We start from the raw sequence: 14,836 nt of genomic DNA on the forward strand, positions 1-14,836 counted from the left end.
CCCCCCCCCCATCGACCGTGTTTTTTATTATTTTTGTTTTTATATCAGTACGTCCTAGTATAAAAAAAGTAGAAATGTTATTCATTATCACGATTTATGATGGTCTTCTTAAATCGTGTTTATTATCTATATCTGTGCCGCTGTAGTTGTACCTATTCGGTTACAAACGTGAGTGTGGTGAATGGTGATACGTCGTGGTATCACCACTTACTAACACGTCTAATGTTACCACGAACTACTACATAGGACTGGACACTGTATAAAATAAGGTGGCTGCAAAGTTGTACGCATAGACAAGAATTGTAAATGGGTGTTTTTTCGGTTAGGTTAGGTGGCGCCGGTCATTAGTTAGGCTGCCCCTGTGGATGAAGTCTAGTCACGCCTATGGACTATCACCACTTACTAACACGTCTAATGTTACCACGAACTACTACATAGGACTGGACACTGTATAAAATAAGGTGGCTGCAAAGTTGTACGGTGGTCGTACGTTCGCTATGTAGCTGCTCTCTGGTGGCATTTTTTTATACTGTGCTGTTGTAAATTATTTTATGTGATAAGTCATGACTAGTCACTAGCACGATTAAAGATATAATTATATCTTTAATCATGGTCACTAGTGATAACTGAAAAACCATCAAAAATTCAAAAATGCAAATCAACGACACTTTTTATATTCACTATTATTTCTAAATAAATGAATGCGTATTACTAGTTACTATGTTGCTACCAATTTGGAAAGTTTTTTTTTTGCGTGATTTCTAACTTGCTTTTGATTAGACATACGTAAGTATTGTCTCATTCTCATGGTAATATAAATAGTAATTAGTAATTATAAATTACATATTTAATTATATATTCATAAATTTTTCATATTTCATAAGTCTATATATAAATATTATGTTTATAAAAGTAAAATTCGAAATGTAGTAAATCTAGTACGTCACTAGATAGCATCACAGTCGCAAACGTACATACCCGTACAACTTTGTGACCGGTGTCCCACCCTCCCCCTGCCCGGAGTGTCCAGTCCTATGTAGTAGTTCGTGGTACGAAACAAATGCTCGTATCCTATCTTATCAATGTTAACATGTCACGACTTCGACAAAATCAATCGCAACATTCGCAACTTTTTTTAGCTTTCTCGAGCATTACCCGTTTACCGCCTGTCATACGATCGCCATTCTCGACTTCTCGTTACCCGAACGCATTTAAATTGTTGTAATTGTTGCGATAATCCTGCCACACTGGTAACAAAAGCATTGATAAAATATTTACATTAAGATTGACATTTTTTTTTGCCCCCCCCCCCTTTTAGAAATCCTGGCTACGCCACTGCCTATGTATATTTCTGTGTCAAATAAAGTCACCCTCGAAGTACCATTTTACCTTAAAAAGACTAAGCTCTCACTGAGCCATTTTATAAGCCGTACTTAAGAGGATAGATTGAGACGCCGATAAAAAAAAAATCAAGCGATTTATCCACACATCCCCAGTCAACACAACACGCGTATCTCGTGTGCAAGACGCATTAACGTTACAAGAAGTTACAAGGTACTTGGAAATGTATGCCACCCCGGTCACCTCATTTTGGTGGATGAGAACCTAACCTCCAACATCCACCGTCGAGGCCATGAAAAAAACATTTAAATCGGAATATTGCAAACTCACGAATAAACTATGACAAATTATATACCTACGCTAATAACACAAATAAAATGTAGCTAGAATTCGTGAACTTTAGTTAATTTATCTGAAGATCCATGACCAAAACTGATACAGAAAAAATTCTGGTCAGTAGATGGTCTCAGTGGAAAAGGGTGCATCAACTTGTGCAAACACGTTTTGGCTGTATTGTCACACGTCACTGTTTTATTATTCATAAGTTTTTTTATTCACTTAAAACACTTAGTACAACCTAAATTTATCAAAATTACTTAATTTTCATATAATAAGTACTATTATAATAATATTATTAATATTTTGTAATAATAAAAAATGTATTTATTTTTTTTTAAAGGTTTTCATTTTTGATTTTTTTTATAAATATTTATTAAAATCATTGATATAACTTAATCAATAGAATTTCAACTTTTCAATAAATAATAATGGTTAAAATAATAATATTTTACAGATTAAAAATGGACTTAATCAATTTTGCATGTTAGTATAATTATATTTTATGAATTACCTACCGGCTACCAATGACTCATGCATAACGCATTTAATCCACATGTGGACTTAGTGTGTTCTTCGTATTTAGGAAAGTATCGATTGAACTTAATTGACATTTTAAGTTATTTATTTAACATCTTTAATAATATTATGACTTAGTTGAATATGGTATATTGTAGATATTTTTAAACTGAATCTATATATATAAAAATTAATGTGTGTCTGTCTGTTTGTATATCCATTATCCATTCCTAAACAGCTGGACCTATTTTGATGAAATTGTATGTGTGTGTTTGAATGGCTCTCTGGATGATTTAGATTCACAATTGGAACTGGCAGGTCCAACCCAGGAAGGTGCTCAAACAGGTATTTTGAGATTTACGATGGAAATCTTTGTTTGTAAATGGTTGCCGTTGGAAATAATTAGCAGATATCAGTATTTTTTTGTAAATTGGTAGCCATTGGTTAATCTGTAATTGGGCAGATCAGGTACAACTGTACAAACATGCATCAAATCAAATTTTCGCACATTTCCTACCACAGTCATCCTAACTTTAATAATAATAAACTGAAAAAAATCATTTTTTTTCGAATTTAGTGTGTTTTGCATGAACGGGGACAATATATTGGATGTTTAGATAGGTATTTATGGTGCCAAGGGGGGTCCGGATCCCATGGACCCCTCACCCGTAATCATGCAAACGCTATGATCACTATGAATAATCCTTTTAATATAAATTTAATTCTATAAACAATAACCAAGATTTATGAAGATTACTTATCATAATATGATTTTAAAAATGTTTAAGACCATATCCAATTCCGGAGCAGTTGAATTTTTTGATGAAGTAGAGTCTTTGAAGAAAGAAACGAAAAAGTTACTCAAAAACGGTGTTAATATAATTATTTGCCTTAGCCATAGTGGAATTGAAAAAGATAAAGTAATTGCCAAGGAAGTAGAAGACATCGATATAATTGTTGGGGGACATTCACATACATTTTTGTACTCGGGTAAGCACCTTTAGTAAACGAATTTAATATTAAAAGCCAAACATTTTTTAAGTATCACATCATCTATAATTCAAATAAATAATTTATGTATTTTGAATAGAATATAAAAATTACGTTAAAATCAAAAACTGCTGTTCTAGACACTCCACCTAGCATTGAAAAACCATATGGACCATATCCACTGTACGTGACAAACGTTAAAAATAAGGCCGTGCCAATATTACAGGCATACGCAAATACCAAATATGTGGGAAAAGTTGTATTAAAATTTGATTCTAATGGTGACATAGTTAATATCGACGGCTCGCCAACATTATTGAATCATGAAATAAAACAAGGTTAATATTCTATTTTACGTTTTTTAAATGAATAGTTTCATAAGTGATTTCAAACTTTAAAAAAAATACAGTACCTAATACATTATAACTTATACTAATACTGATATAGATCCAACAATGTTGACTGTAGTCGATCAATGGAAACCACAGGTAACTAGGATTACAAATATTACCATTGGGCGTACAGCCGTAGAGTTAATAAACACGTGTCGTGGAGAGGAATGTAACATAGGAAACCTGATAGCGGATTCCTATGTATACTACGTAAGTAACATTGAATTGAATAGTTGTATTTTACTTAATAAGTAATTGGAATTTAAGAACGTTATGAAAAAAGAAGTTTACAATGAGTACTGGACTGATGCTCCTATTGGGATGGTTCAAGCAGGTGGTATTAGGACTACAATCAACGAAACTGATCATGATGGTAACAATATTATTTTTCATTAACAATTTAAGTTCAAGAATAGTATTTTTTACAAATCAGAAAAAATCATTTAATTATCGTAGCTTAATAAAATATGATTAAAAATAAAAGGTTTAAATTTTCTTAGGTTACATCACTTTGGGACAGTTGATCAATGTCACGCCGTTTGCTAATAATCTTGTCAAAATTACAATTTCTGGTTCTACGCTTTTAGAATCATTTGAACACAGCGTTTCTGACTATGTATTGAATCATGGTACATCTAAATTTTTACAAGTTTCTGGTAAGTAGGACAAATAAAATGTACTAATATAAATTAACTATAATTATGTTCTATAAGTTTGATTTTGTAATAGTTACTGAACATTATTTGGTTTTTGAAAAGTACTCGGGATTTTACTTAGTTGTATCTTGTACCAACGTTATAGATAACTTTGTGGCAGATTCAAGAGGCGGGCAAGAGGGCGCTACCTGTCAATTTTTTTCAGTACGAAAATAAGTGCATAAGTAATTTAATAATATGCAATCGAACAAATTAAACATACTGTAATTCAGTATTCGGAATTCAAACATTTTTTGCCCAAAAATAACAAATAACTAAAATAATCCATAATAATATATTAAGAACTAATTAAACATCTTTAAGAGGTATCAACACCAAATGTTTTTAAGAAGTCCAATATAGGCAATTTTATATGTGTTCATATGCATTAGTATGATTGACTTTGTATAAAATAAATTACGGAGCGTCCCTACACGTGCCACGTACATATCAATTAATGCAGTACTTTACACACTAATTTTTTACACATGTGAATTTTAGTGAAACACTGAAATTTAGTTTCTTATTTCCAATAATAGCTTACTGAGTGACATTATAGTATGAATACTTATTACACAAATTGAAGAGAAGAAGCTTGTCTAGGCATGTATGTGAGTCGATTTTCGATATTTTATTTCTAATGTCCAATATTTAGCTCTAAAACTTGTGATATTTTACTTTTTACATTTGAATTAAGTTAAGTAATTAACATATTGAAAAAGTTTTTTTTATTAAATGAAACCTCGGCGACTAAGACAATTGGCTGAATTAAAATAACATGCGTTTACATAATATGTAAATATTATTGATAATATAATAATGTCTATATTATTGACTTATATTCAGGCAGAGATTAACTTATATTCTACAATATTGATAATATAGGTGTTTATACTCAAACCGACCAATGAACCACATTATTGGAAATACAACAATTAGTTTTCATACAATTTTTCCATACTATTGATATCCCTTAATTAAAACATTATTTTCAGGTGTTCTGGTCGAATATGATTTAACGCAGAGTCCCGGAAATCGAGTCACTTCACTGTTTCTTCGATGTGGTCACTGTAGCGTTCCCAAATACGAACCTTTAGTGTTGACTGCGAACTACACAATAGTGATGTCCGATTATTTGGCAAATGGTGGTAATAATTATCAGGCATTTCAAAAAAGAATAAGCAACGAATTACTAGGTTTGTAAAAAATTATTACCAATTCAAACTACGTGAGTATCTCCAGTGAAAGATAATAATATAAATAATCACTATTGTCTATATAACGTATCAAATTCTGGAAAACTAGGATATCATTATAATATCGTAATAATATTTTAATACCATGGTATGATATCAAAAAAATTATTATTGTTTTCCATTTTTTTCATTGATTGTGTACAAATCATAAGCTAGACATGTAAAATATCGTATGCTTCCACAGAAATGAGCCTATATTGAATATACATATACCCGGCAATAGTATGTATTATTATGTCTTTTACTGCAGTCATGTAATTACGCCAATAAGTCAACACGAATATAATATTAATAATAAATGTATATTGTGTTATGTAGGTATTGAAGATTATAACGCAACATCGATGTATATGCAATCAATAAGTCCCATAACGAGTGGAATAGATGGCAGAATCCACTTTAAACGCGATATCAACAACGAAAAGTCAGCAGGATTTAATATAAATACATGGAATTATCGAATTTTAGTGACTACTATCATTATTACAGTATTATACTTTAATATTTAAATTGTCATCTGATATAAATTATAAACATTTAAATAAGTATTATATATAAACCGATTTGTATTCCTACCATAATTTTATTATTTATGTTAGATATACATCTATATAATTATTTAGTAATAATTAAGTATACGGTGTAAAAATGTATTTGATAGCATATACCTAAGTATGTAACTTATAGGTGATACAATTTATCTATACCTACACATCTTATAATATTATATAATTTAATGATTTAACGGGATGATATAATTTCAAATACATCAATAAGAGGTTAAAAGGAGGAGGTAGGAACTTTTGAAATAAAATGGTATAAGATGCTACTATGCCCAAATATAATACTACCATATTGTGATGACTATAATGAGACGTAATTAGTTGTATATTGTTTGTATATTATCATGTATATGTATATCATTGTTGATATATTATTATCGTTAAATTAAAATTGATCAGATTCAGTGACTGAGTGACCCATTGGAAAGTGAAGTAGGAACACATACGACATACTGATATTGTACAGCAGAGCGGTATCCACTTGTCTTCCTTTTTTTATTTAAAACAAATCGTTAATCTTTATTATTAATAAACTAGTTAAAACCATAGCACGCTAGGTACTCGATATAAGGAAAGTCTATGAATCACGATATACAAAAAATATGTAACCATAACAACGGAAACCTTACGAAATACCTGTGTATCCTGCTCAATAACATATTTGTGTTAATACTGAAGACATTTTTAACAACTAACTTTAGTTAATAGGTCCATACTTAGTATGTAGGTACCTATTATAATTATTATAATTAATAGATAATTATACTCGTACTGCCTAGCGGTACTGTCTGTATTAGTGATAGTTATGGCGAAAGCCGTCGATAGATGGCTCTGCCGTCAAACGCTCATTGATACGCTGCGTCGAGAGGTGTCGTTGGCGCTTTTGTAGAACGTCCAACTGTTTTCTTGTATACTTTCATCGATTTAACAATATAATCGACTAAAACAGTGAGTCAGACGATATTTCAGTCATTGAATTCAGTCCTCATAGTGCCGAAATGTCATGTGCCAGTCAGTGCGCTACTTGTGTTGAGCAGCCGGCACCTGTTATAAGTATGGGCCAGTGTCACTGGGAACTTTAAGATCATACTTCACAGGATCATTTCTGTAGTATGCATCGTCCCCTCCAGGTGCAAATCTGGAGTCGTCATTGGCCACGATGATGAGACTTGTCCATGTGCCAGAGCGTGAGATCGCTGGTGGTCTGCTGTTCGCAGTGATGATCATTCAGCAACGATGATCGCAACCAGCTCTGCTGGAAGGTATATGGACAGTCTGAGTGGTCCACTTTAGTCATTAATTATAAAAACCAATATATTACTCGCTCGGTGGTTTTGCCAGTGGTGTGTCATAGCGGTGACCATATTATATAATACAGAATAAGAACATACTACAACAGCCGTGCAATTTTTTATGAGTTTGTTGTCGCCGCCATATGCCAACTATAATTATTTCTTATTATATCATATTTAAAGCCACGTCCGTTCTATTCCTAAACGGCAATGTTTACATTTTATCATATTTAAAATATATATATATTTATCATTTTTATCATATAAAAGCATAAACATTGCCGTTGGTTGTGGGCACGATTAAAAACATACAGATTAGGTTAGAAACTTATTTTTTGTTCCGCTTAAAATTAACGATCTTCTCCACGAACATAATATAATAGTAATGACTGTATCGTAAATTGACGTTTTGATGCTAAGAAAAACTGATATTTGTGATATCCCTTTACGCAGCCATTTTGTTTCTTATGATAACAATCTGAGTCGATATGCAATAACATGTATATTATTTCAACCATGATATAGTCCTAATATTAATATGCCTGACAAATGATTTGTTCCTGCATGGACATCTGGCTATTTAAGTAATACTAAGAATTTAAAAGCAGAAGGGAAGAATGTACCACCTAGTTCCATCCACCACAAGTAACACTTACCCAATAGTTATTTTTTTGTTTTAAATTATAATAATATTCATAAAAAATTTTATGAATTTCTAACTCAAAATAATTTTCGTAAATTTTGCGTATTTTGTCAATATTTGAACTTAAATGCTTACATAAAAAAATTGTGACTATGGATTTTCAATATTTTTCATCTGTATTTGAAACATTATATTATGAGCTTTCTATTAAATTTTCAAGTTTTTTTACGCAACAAATTTTTTTTTTTGATATTTATAGAAGAAAAACCTAAAAAAATGTGTTGCGAAAAAAAACTTGAAAATTTAATAGAAGGCTCATAATATAATGTAACAATAACTTGGTTACGTCAATTTACGATACAGTCATTACTATTATATTATGTTCGTGGAGAAGATCGTTAATTTTAAGCGGAACAAAAAATAAGTTTCTAACCTAATCTGTATGTTTTTAATCGTGCCCACAACCAACGGCAATGTTTATGCTTTTATATGATAAAAATGATAAATATATATATATTTTAAATATGATAAAATGTAAACATTGCCGTTTAGGAATAGAACGGACGTGGCTTTAAATATGATATAATAAGAAATAATTATAGTTGGCATATGGCGGCGACAACAAACTCATAAAAAATTGCACGGCTGTTGTAGTATGTTCTTATTCTGTATTATATAATATGGTCACCGCTATGACACACCACTGGCAAAACCACCGAGCGAGTAATATATTGGTTTTTATAATTAATGACTAAAGTGGACCACTCAGACTGTCCATATACCTTCCAGCAGAGCTGGTTGCGATCATCGTTGCTGAATGATCATCACTGCGAACAGCAGACCACCAGCGATCTCACGCTCTGGCACATGGACAAGTCTCATCATCGTGGCCAATGACGACTCCAGATTTGCACCTGGAGGGGACGATGCATACTACAGAAATGATCCTGTGAAGTATGATCTTAATGTTGCTATTGACACTGGCCCATACTTATAACAGGTGCCGGCTGCTCAACACAAGTAGCGCACTGACTGGCACATGACATTTCGGCACTATGAGGACTGAATTCAATGACTGAAATATCGTCTGACTCACTGTTTTAGTCAATTATATTGTTAAATCGATGAACGTATACAAGAAAACAGTTGGAGGTTCTAAAAAAGCGCCAACGACACCTCTCGACGCAGTGTATCAATGAGTGTTTGACGGCAGAGCTATCTATCGACGGCTTTCGCCATAACTATCACTAATACAGACAGTACCGCTAGGCAGTACGAGTATAATTATCTATTAATTATAATTAATTATAATAGGTACCTACATACTAAGTATGGACCTATTAACTAAAGTTAGTTGTTAAAAATGTCTTCAGTATTAACACAAATATGTTATTGAGCAGGATACACAGGTATTTCGTAAGGTTTTCGTTGTTATGGTTACATATTTTTTGTATATCGTGATTCATAGACTTTCCTTATATCGAGTACCTAGCGTGCTATGGTTTTAACTAGTTTATTAATAATAAAGATTAATGATTTGTTTTAAATAAAAAAAGGAAGACAAGTGGATACCGCTCTGCTGTACAACATCAGTATGTCGTATGTGTTCCTACTTCACTTTCCAATGGGTCACTCAGTCACTGAATCTGTTCAATTTTAATTTAATGATAATATATCAACAATGATATACATATACATGATAATATACAAACAATATACAACTAATTACGTCTCATTATAGTCATCACAATATGGTAGTATTATATTTGGGCATAGTAGCATCTTATACCATTTTATTTCAAAAGTTCCTACCTCCTTCTTTTAACCTCTTATTGATGTATTTGAAATTATATCACCCCGTTAAATCATTAAATTATATAATATTATAAGATGTGTAGGTATAGATAAATTGTATCACCTATAAGTTACATACTTAGGTATATGCTATCAAATACATTTTTACACCGTATACTTAATTATTACTAAATAATTATACAGATATCTAACATAAATAATAAAATTATGGTAGGAATACAAATCGGTTTATATATAATACTTATTTAAATGTTTATAATTTATATCAGATGACAATTTAAATATTAAAGTATAATACTGTAATAATGATAGTAGTCACTAAAATTCGATAATTCCATGTATTTATATTAAATCCTGCTGACTTTTCGTTGTTGATATCACGTTTAAAGTGGATTCTGCCATCTATTCCACTCATTATGGGACTTATTGATTGCATATACATCGATGTTGCGTTATAATCTTCAATACCTACATAACACAATATACATTTATTATTAATATTATATTCGTGTTGACTTATTGGCGTAATTACATGACTGCAGTAAAAGACATAATAATACATACTATTGCCGGGTATATGTATATTCAATATAGGCTCATTTCTGTGGAAGCATACGATATTTTACATGTCTAGCTTATGATTTGTACACAATCAATGAAAAAAATGGAAAACAAGAATAATTTTTTTGATATCATACCATGGTATTAAAATATTATTACGATATTATAATGATATCCTAGTTTTCCAGAATTTGATACGTTATATAGACAATAGTGATTATTTATATTATTATCTTTCACTGGAGATACTCACGTAGTTTGAATTGGTAATAATTTTTACAAACCTAGTAATTCGTTGCTTATTCTTTTTTGAAATGCCTGATAATTATTACCACCATTTGCCAAATAATCGGACATCACTATTGTGTAGTTCGCAGTCAACACTAAAGGTTCGTATTTGGGAACGCTACAGTGACCACATCGAAGAAACAGTGAAGTGACTCGATTTCCGGGACTCTGCGTTAAATCATATTCGACCAGAACACCTGAAAATAATGTTTTAATTAAGGGATATCAATAGTATGGAAAAATTGTATGAAAACTAATTGTTGTATTTCCAATAATGTGGTTCATTGGTCGGTTTGAGTATAAACACCTATATTATCAATATTGTAGAATATAAGTTAATCTCTGCCTGAATATAAGTCAATAATATTTACATATTATGTAAACGCATGTTATTTTCAGCCAATTGTCTTAGTCGCCGAGGTTTCATTTAATAAAAAAAACTTTTTCAATATGTTAATTACTTAACTTAATTCAAATGTAAAAAGTAAAATATCACAAGTTTTAGAGCTAAATATTGGACATTAGAAATAAAATATCGAAAATCGACTCACATACATGCCTAGACAAGCTTCTTCTCTTCAATTTGTGTAATAAGTATTCATACTATAATGTCACTCAGTAAGCTATTATTGGAAATAAGAAACTAAATTTCAGTGTTTCACTAAAATTCACATTTGTAAAAAATTAGTGTGTAAAGTACTGCATTAATTGGATATGTACGTGGCACGTGTAGGGACGCTCCGTAATTTATTTTATACAAAGTCAATCATACTAATGCATATGAACACATATAAAATTGCCTATATTGGACTTCTTAAAAACATTTGGTGTTGATACCTATTTAAGATGTTTAATTAGTTCTTAATATATTATTATGGATTATTTTAGTTATTTGTTATTTTTGGGCAAAAAATGTTTGAATTCCGAATACTGAATTACAGTATGTTTAATTTGTTCGATTGCATATTATTAAATTACTTATGCACTTATTTTCGTACTGAAAAAAATTGACAGGTAGCGCCCTCTTGCCCGCCTCTTGAATCTGCCACAAAGTTATCTATAACGTTGGTACAAGATACAACTAAGTAAAATCCCGAGTACTTTTCAAAAACCAAATAATGTTCAGTAACTATTACAAAATCAAATTTATAGAACATAATTATAGTTAATTTTTATTAGTACATTTGTCCTACTTACCAGAAACTTGTAAAAATTTAGATGTACCATGATTCAATACATAGTCAGAAACGCTGTGTTCAAATGATTCTAAAAGCGTAGAACCAGAAATTGTAATTTTGACAAGATTATTAGCAAACGGCGTGACATTGATCAACTGTCCCAAAGTGATGTAACCTAAGAAAATTTAAACCTTTTATTTTTAATCATATTTTATTAAGCTACGATAATTAAATGATTTTTTCTGATTTGTAAAAAATACTATTCTTGAACTTAAATTGTTAATGAAAAATAATATTGTTACCATCATGATCAGTTTCGTTGATTGTAGTCCTAATACCACCTGCTTGAACCATCCCAATAGGAGCATCAGTCCAGTACTCATTGTAAACTTCTTTTTTCATAACGTTCTTAAATTCCAATTACTTATTAAGTAAAATACAACTATTCAATTCAATGTTACTTACGTAGTATACATAGGAATCCGCTATCAGGTTTCCTATGTTACATTCCTCTCCACGACACGTGTTTATTAACTCTACGGCTGTACGCCCAATGGTAATATTTGTAATCCTAGTTACCTGTGGTTTCCATTGATCGACTACAGTCAACATTGTTGGATCTATATCGGTATTAGTATAAGTTATAATGTATTAGGTACTGTATTTTTTTTAAAGTTTGAAATCACTTATGAAACTATTCATTTAAAAAACGTAAAATAGAATATTAACCTTGTTTTATTTCATGATTCAATAATGTTGGCGAGCCGTCGATATTAACTATGTCACCATTAGAATCAAATTTTAATACAACTTTTCCCACATATTTGGTATTTGCGTATGCCTGTAATATTGGCACGGCCTTATTTTTAACGTTTGTCACGTACAGTGGATATGGTCCATATGGTTTTTCAATGCTAGGTGGAGTGTCTAGAACAGCAGTTTTTGATTTTAACGTAATTTTTATATTCTATTCAAAATACATAAATTATTTATTTGAATTATAGATGATGTGATACTTAAAAAATGTTTGGCTTTTAATATTAAATTCGTTTACTAAAGGTGCTTACCCGAGTACAAAAATGTATGTGAATGTCCCCCAACAATTATATCTATGTCTTCTACTTCCTTGGCAATTACTTTATCTTTTTCAATTCCACTATGGCTAAGGCAAATAATTATATTAACACCGTTTTTGAGTAACTTTTTCGTTTCTTTCTTCAAAGACTCTACTTCATCAAAAAATTCAACTGCTCCGGAATTGGATATGGTCTTAAACATTTTTAAAATCATATTATGATAGTAAATCTTCATAAATCTTGGTTATTGTTTATATAATTAAATTTATATTAAAAGGATTATTCATAGTGATCATAGCGTTTGCGTGATTACGGGTGAGGGGTCTATGGGATCCGGACCCCCCTTGGCACCATAAATACCTATCTAAACATCTAATATATTGTCCCCGTTCATGCAAAACACACTAAATTCGAAAAAAAATGATTTTTTCAGTTTATTATTATTAAAGTTAGGATGACTGTGGTAGGAAATGTGCGAAAATTTGATTTGATGCATGTTTGTACAGTTGTACCTGATCTGCCCGATTACAGATTAACCAATGGCTACCAATTTACAAAAAAATACTGATATCTGCTAATTATTTCCAACGGCAACCATTTACAAACAAAGATTTCCATCGTAAATCTCAAAATACCTGTTTGAGCACCTTCCTGGGTTGGACCTGCCAGTTCCAATTGTGAATCTAAATCATCCAGAGAGCCATTCAAACACACACATACAATTTCATCAAAATAGGTCCAGCCGTTTAGGAATGGATAATGGATATACAGACAGACAGACACACATTCATTTTTATACATATAGATTCAGTTTAAAAATATCTACAATATACCATATTCAACTAAGTCATAACATTATTAAAGATGTTAAATAAATAACTTAAAATGTCAATTAAGTTCAATCGATACATTCCTAAATACGAAGAACACACTAAGTCCACATGTGGATTAAATGCGTTATGCATGAGTCATTGGTAGCCGGTAGGTAATTCATAAAATATAATTATACTAACATGCAAAATTGATTAAGTCCATTTTTAATCTGTAAAATATTATTATTTTAACCATTATTATTTATTGAAAAGTTGAAATTCTATTGATTAGGTTATATCAATGATTTTAATAAATATTTATAAAAAAATCAAAAATGAAAACCTTTAAAAAAAAATAAATACATTTTTTATTATTACAAAATATTAATAATATTATTATAATAGCACTTATTATATGAAAATTAAGTAATTTTGATAAATTTAGGTTGTACTAAGTATTTTAAGTGAATAAAAAAACTTATGAATAATAAAACAGTGACGTGGACAATACAGCCAAAACGTGTTTGCACAAGTTGATGCACCCTTTTTCACTGAGACCATCTACTGACCAGAATTTTTTCTGTATCAGTTTTGGTCATGGATCTTCAGATAAATTAACTAAAGTTCACGAATTCTAGCTACATTTTATTTGTGTTATTAGCGTAGGTATATAATTTGTCATAGTTTATTCGTGAGTTGGCAATATTCCGATTTAAATGTTTTTTTCATGGCCTCGACGGTGGATGTTGGAGGTTAGGTTCTCATCCACCAAAATGAGGTGACCGGGGTGGCATACATTTCCAAGTACCTTGTAACTTCTTGTAACGTTAATGCGTCTTGCACACGAGATACGCGTGTTGTGTTGACTGGGGATGTGTGGATAAATCGCTTGATTTTTTTTTTATCGGCGTCTCAGTCTATCCTCTTAAGTACGGCTTATAGAATGGCTCAGTGAGAGCTTAGTCTTTTTAAGGTAAAATGGTACTTCGAGGGTGACTTTATTTGACACAGAAATATACATAGGCAGTGGCGTAGCCAAGGATTTCTAAAAGGGGGGGGGGCCAAAAAAAAATGTCAAT

At 31.1% G+C, this 14,836-nt stretch overlaps 2 protein-coding genes and 2 non-coding genes across 7 annotated transcripts in view; 2 read left to right on the top strand and 2 right to left on the bottom strand.

The window, feature by feature from the left end:
• LOC100160663 (protein 5NUC) overlaps positions 1–6,084 on the top strand; it is a 9,050-nt gene extending 2,966 nt beyond the window's left edge. The window contains exons 3-9 of one of the 2 annotated variants that reach the window (XM_016808127.2): positions 2,985–3,186; positions 3,327–3,524; positions 3,634–3,788; positions 3,846–3,951; positions 4,079–4,234; positions 4,308–4,438; positions 5,269–5,436. In XM_016808127.2, coding sequence (XP_016663616.1) covers positions 2,985–3,186; positions 3,327–3,524; positions 3,634–3,788; positions 3,846–3,951; positions 4,079–4,234; positions 4,308–4,438; positions 5,269–5,292 — 972 coding nt within the window. In that variant the 3' untranslated portion in view covers positions 5,293–5,436. Of the gene's footprint in view, positions 1–2,984; positions 3,187–3,326; positions 3,525–3,633; positions 3,789–3,845; positions 3,952–4,078; positions 4,235–4,307; positions 4,439–5,268; positions 5,470–5,847 lie in introns of those variants that run through there. The other variant, XM_008189440.3, reaches the window with a different exon arrangement.
• Positions 6,085–7,172: 1,088 nt separating this feature from the next.
• LOC115033979 lies at positions 7,173–7,376 on the top strand. Its single transcript, XR_003839321.1, has one exon. It is a non-coding gene; the product is annotated as a small nucleolar RNA U3 (small nucleolar RNA).
• A 1,411-nt stretch (positions 7,377–8,787) lies between these two features.
• LOC115033980 lies at positions 8,788–8,991 on the bottom strand. Its single transcript, XR_003839322.1, has one exon. It is a non-coding gene; the product is annotated as a small nucleolar RNA U3 (small nucleolar RNA).
• A 1,091-nt stretch (positions 8,992–10,082) lies between these two features.
• LOC100162698 (protein 5NUC) overlaps positions 10,083–14,836 on the bottom strand; it is a 22,986-nt gene continuing 18,232 nt past the window's right edge. For 2 of the 3 annotated variants that reach the window (XM_029487238.1, XM_029487237.1), the window contains 6 exons: positions 12,599–12,796; positions 12,335–12,489; positions 12,172–12,277; positions 11,889–12,044; positions 10,688–10,888; positions 10,083–10,310 (listed from right to left, as the gene is read on the bottom strand). In XM_029487238.1, coding sequence (XP_029343098.1) covers positions 10,120–10,310; positions 10,688–10,888; positions 11,889–12,044; positions 12,172–12,277; positions 12,335–12,489; positions 12,599–12,796 — 1,007 coding nt within the window. In that variant the 3' untranslated portion in view covers positions 10,083–10,119. Of the gene's footprint in view, positions 10,311–10,687; positions 10,889–11,689; positions 11,821–11,888; positions 12,045–12,171; positions 12,278–12,334; positions 12,490–12,598; positions 12,797–14,836 lie in introns of those variants that run through there. The other variant, XM_029487239.1, reaches the window with a different exon arrangement.

Source organism: Acyrthosiphon pisum, chromosome A1 (genome assembly GCF_005508785.2).
Source record: "Acyrthosiphon pisum isolate AL4f chromosome A1, pea_aphid_22Mar2018_4r6ur, whole genome shotgun sequence".
NCBI lineage: Eukaryota > Metazoa > Arthropoda > Insecta > Hemiptera > Aphididae > Acyrthosiphon > Acyrthosiphon pisum.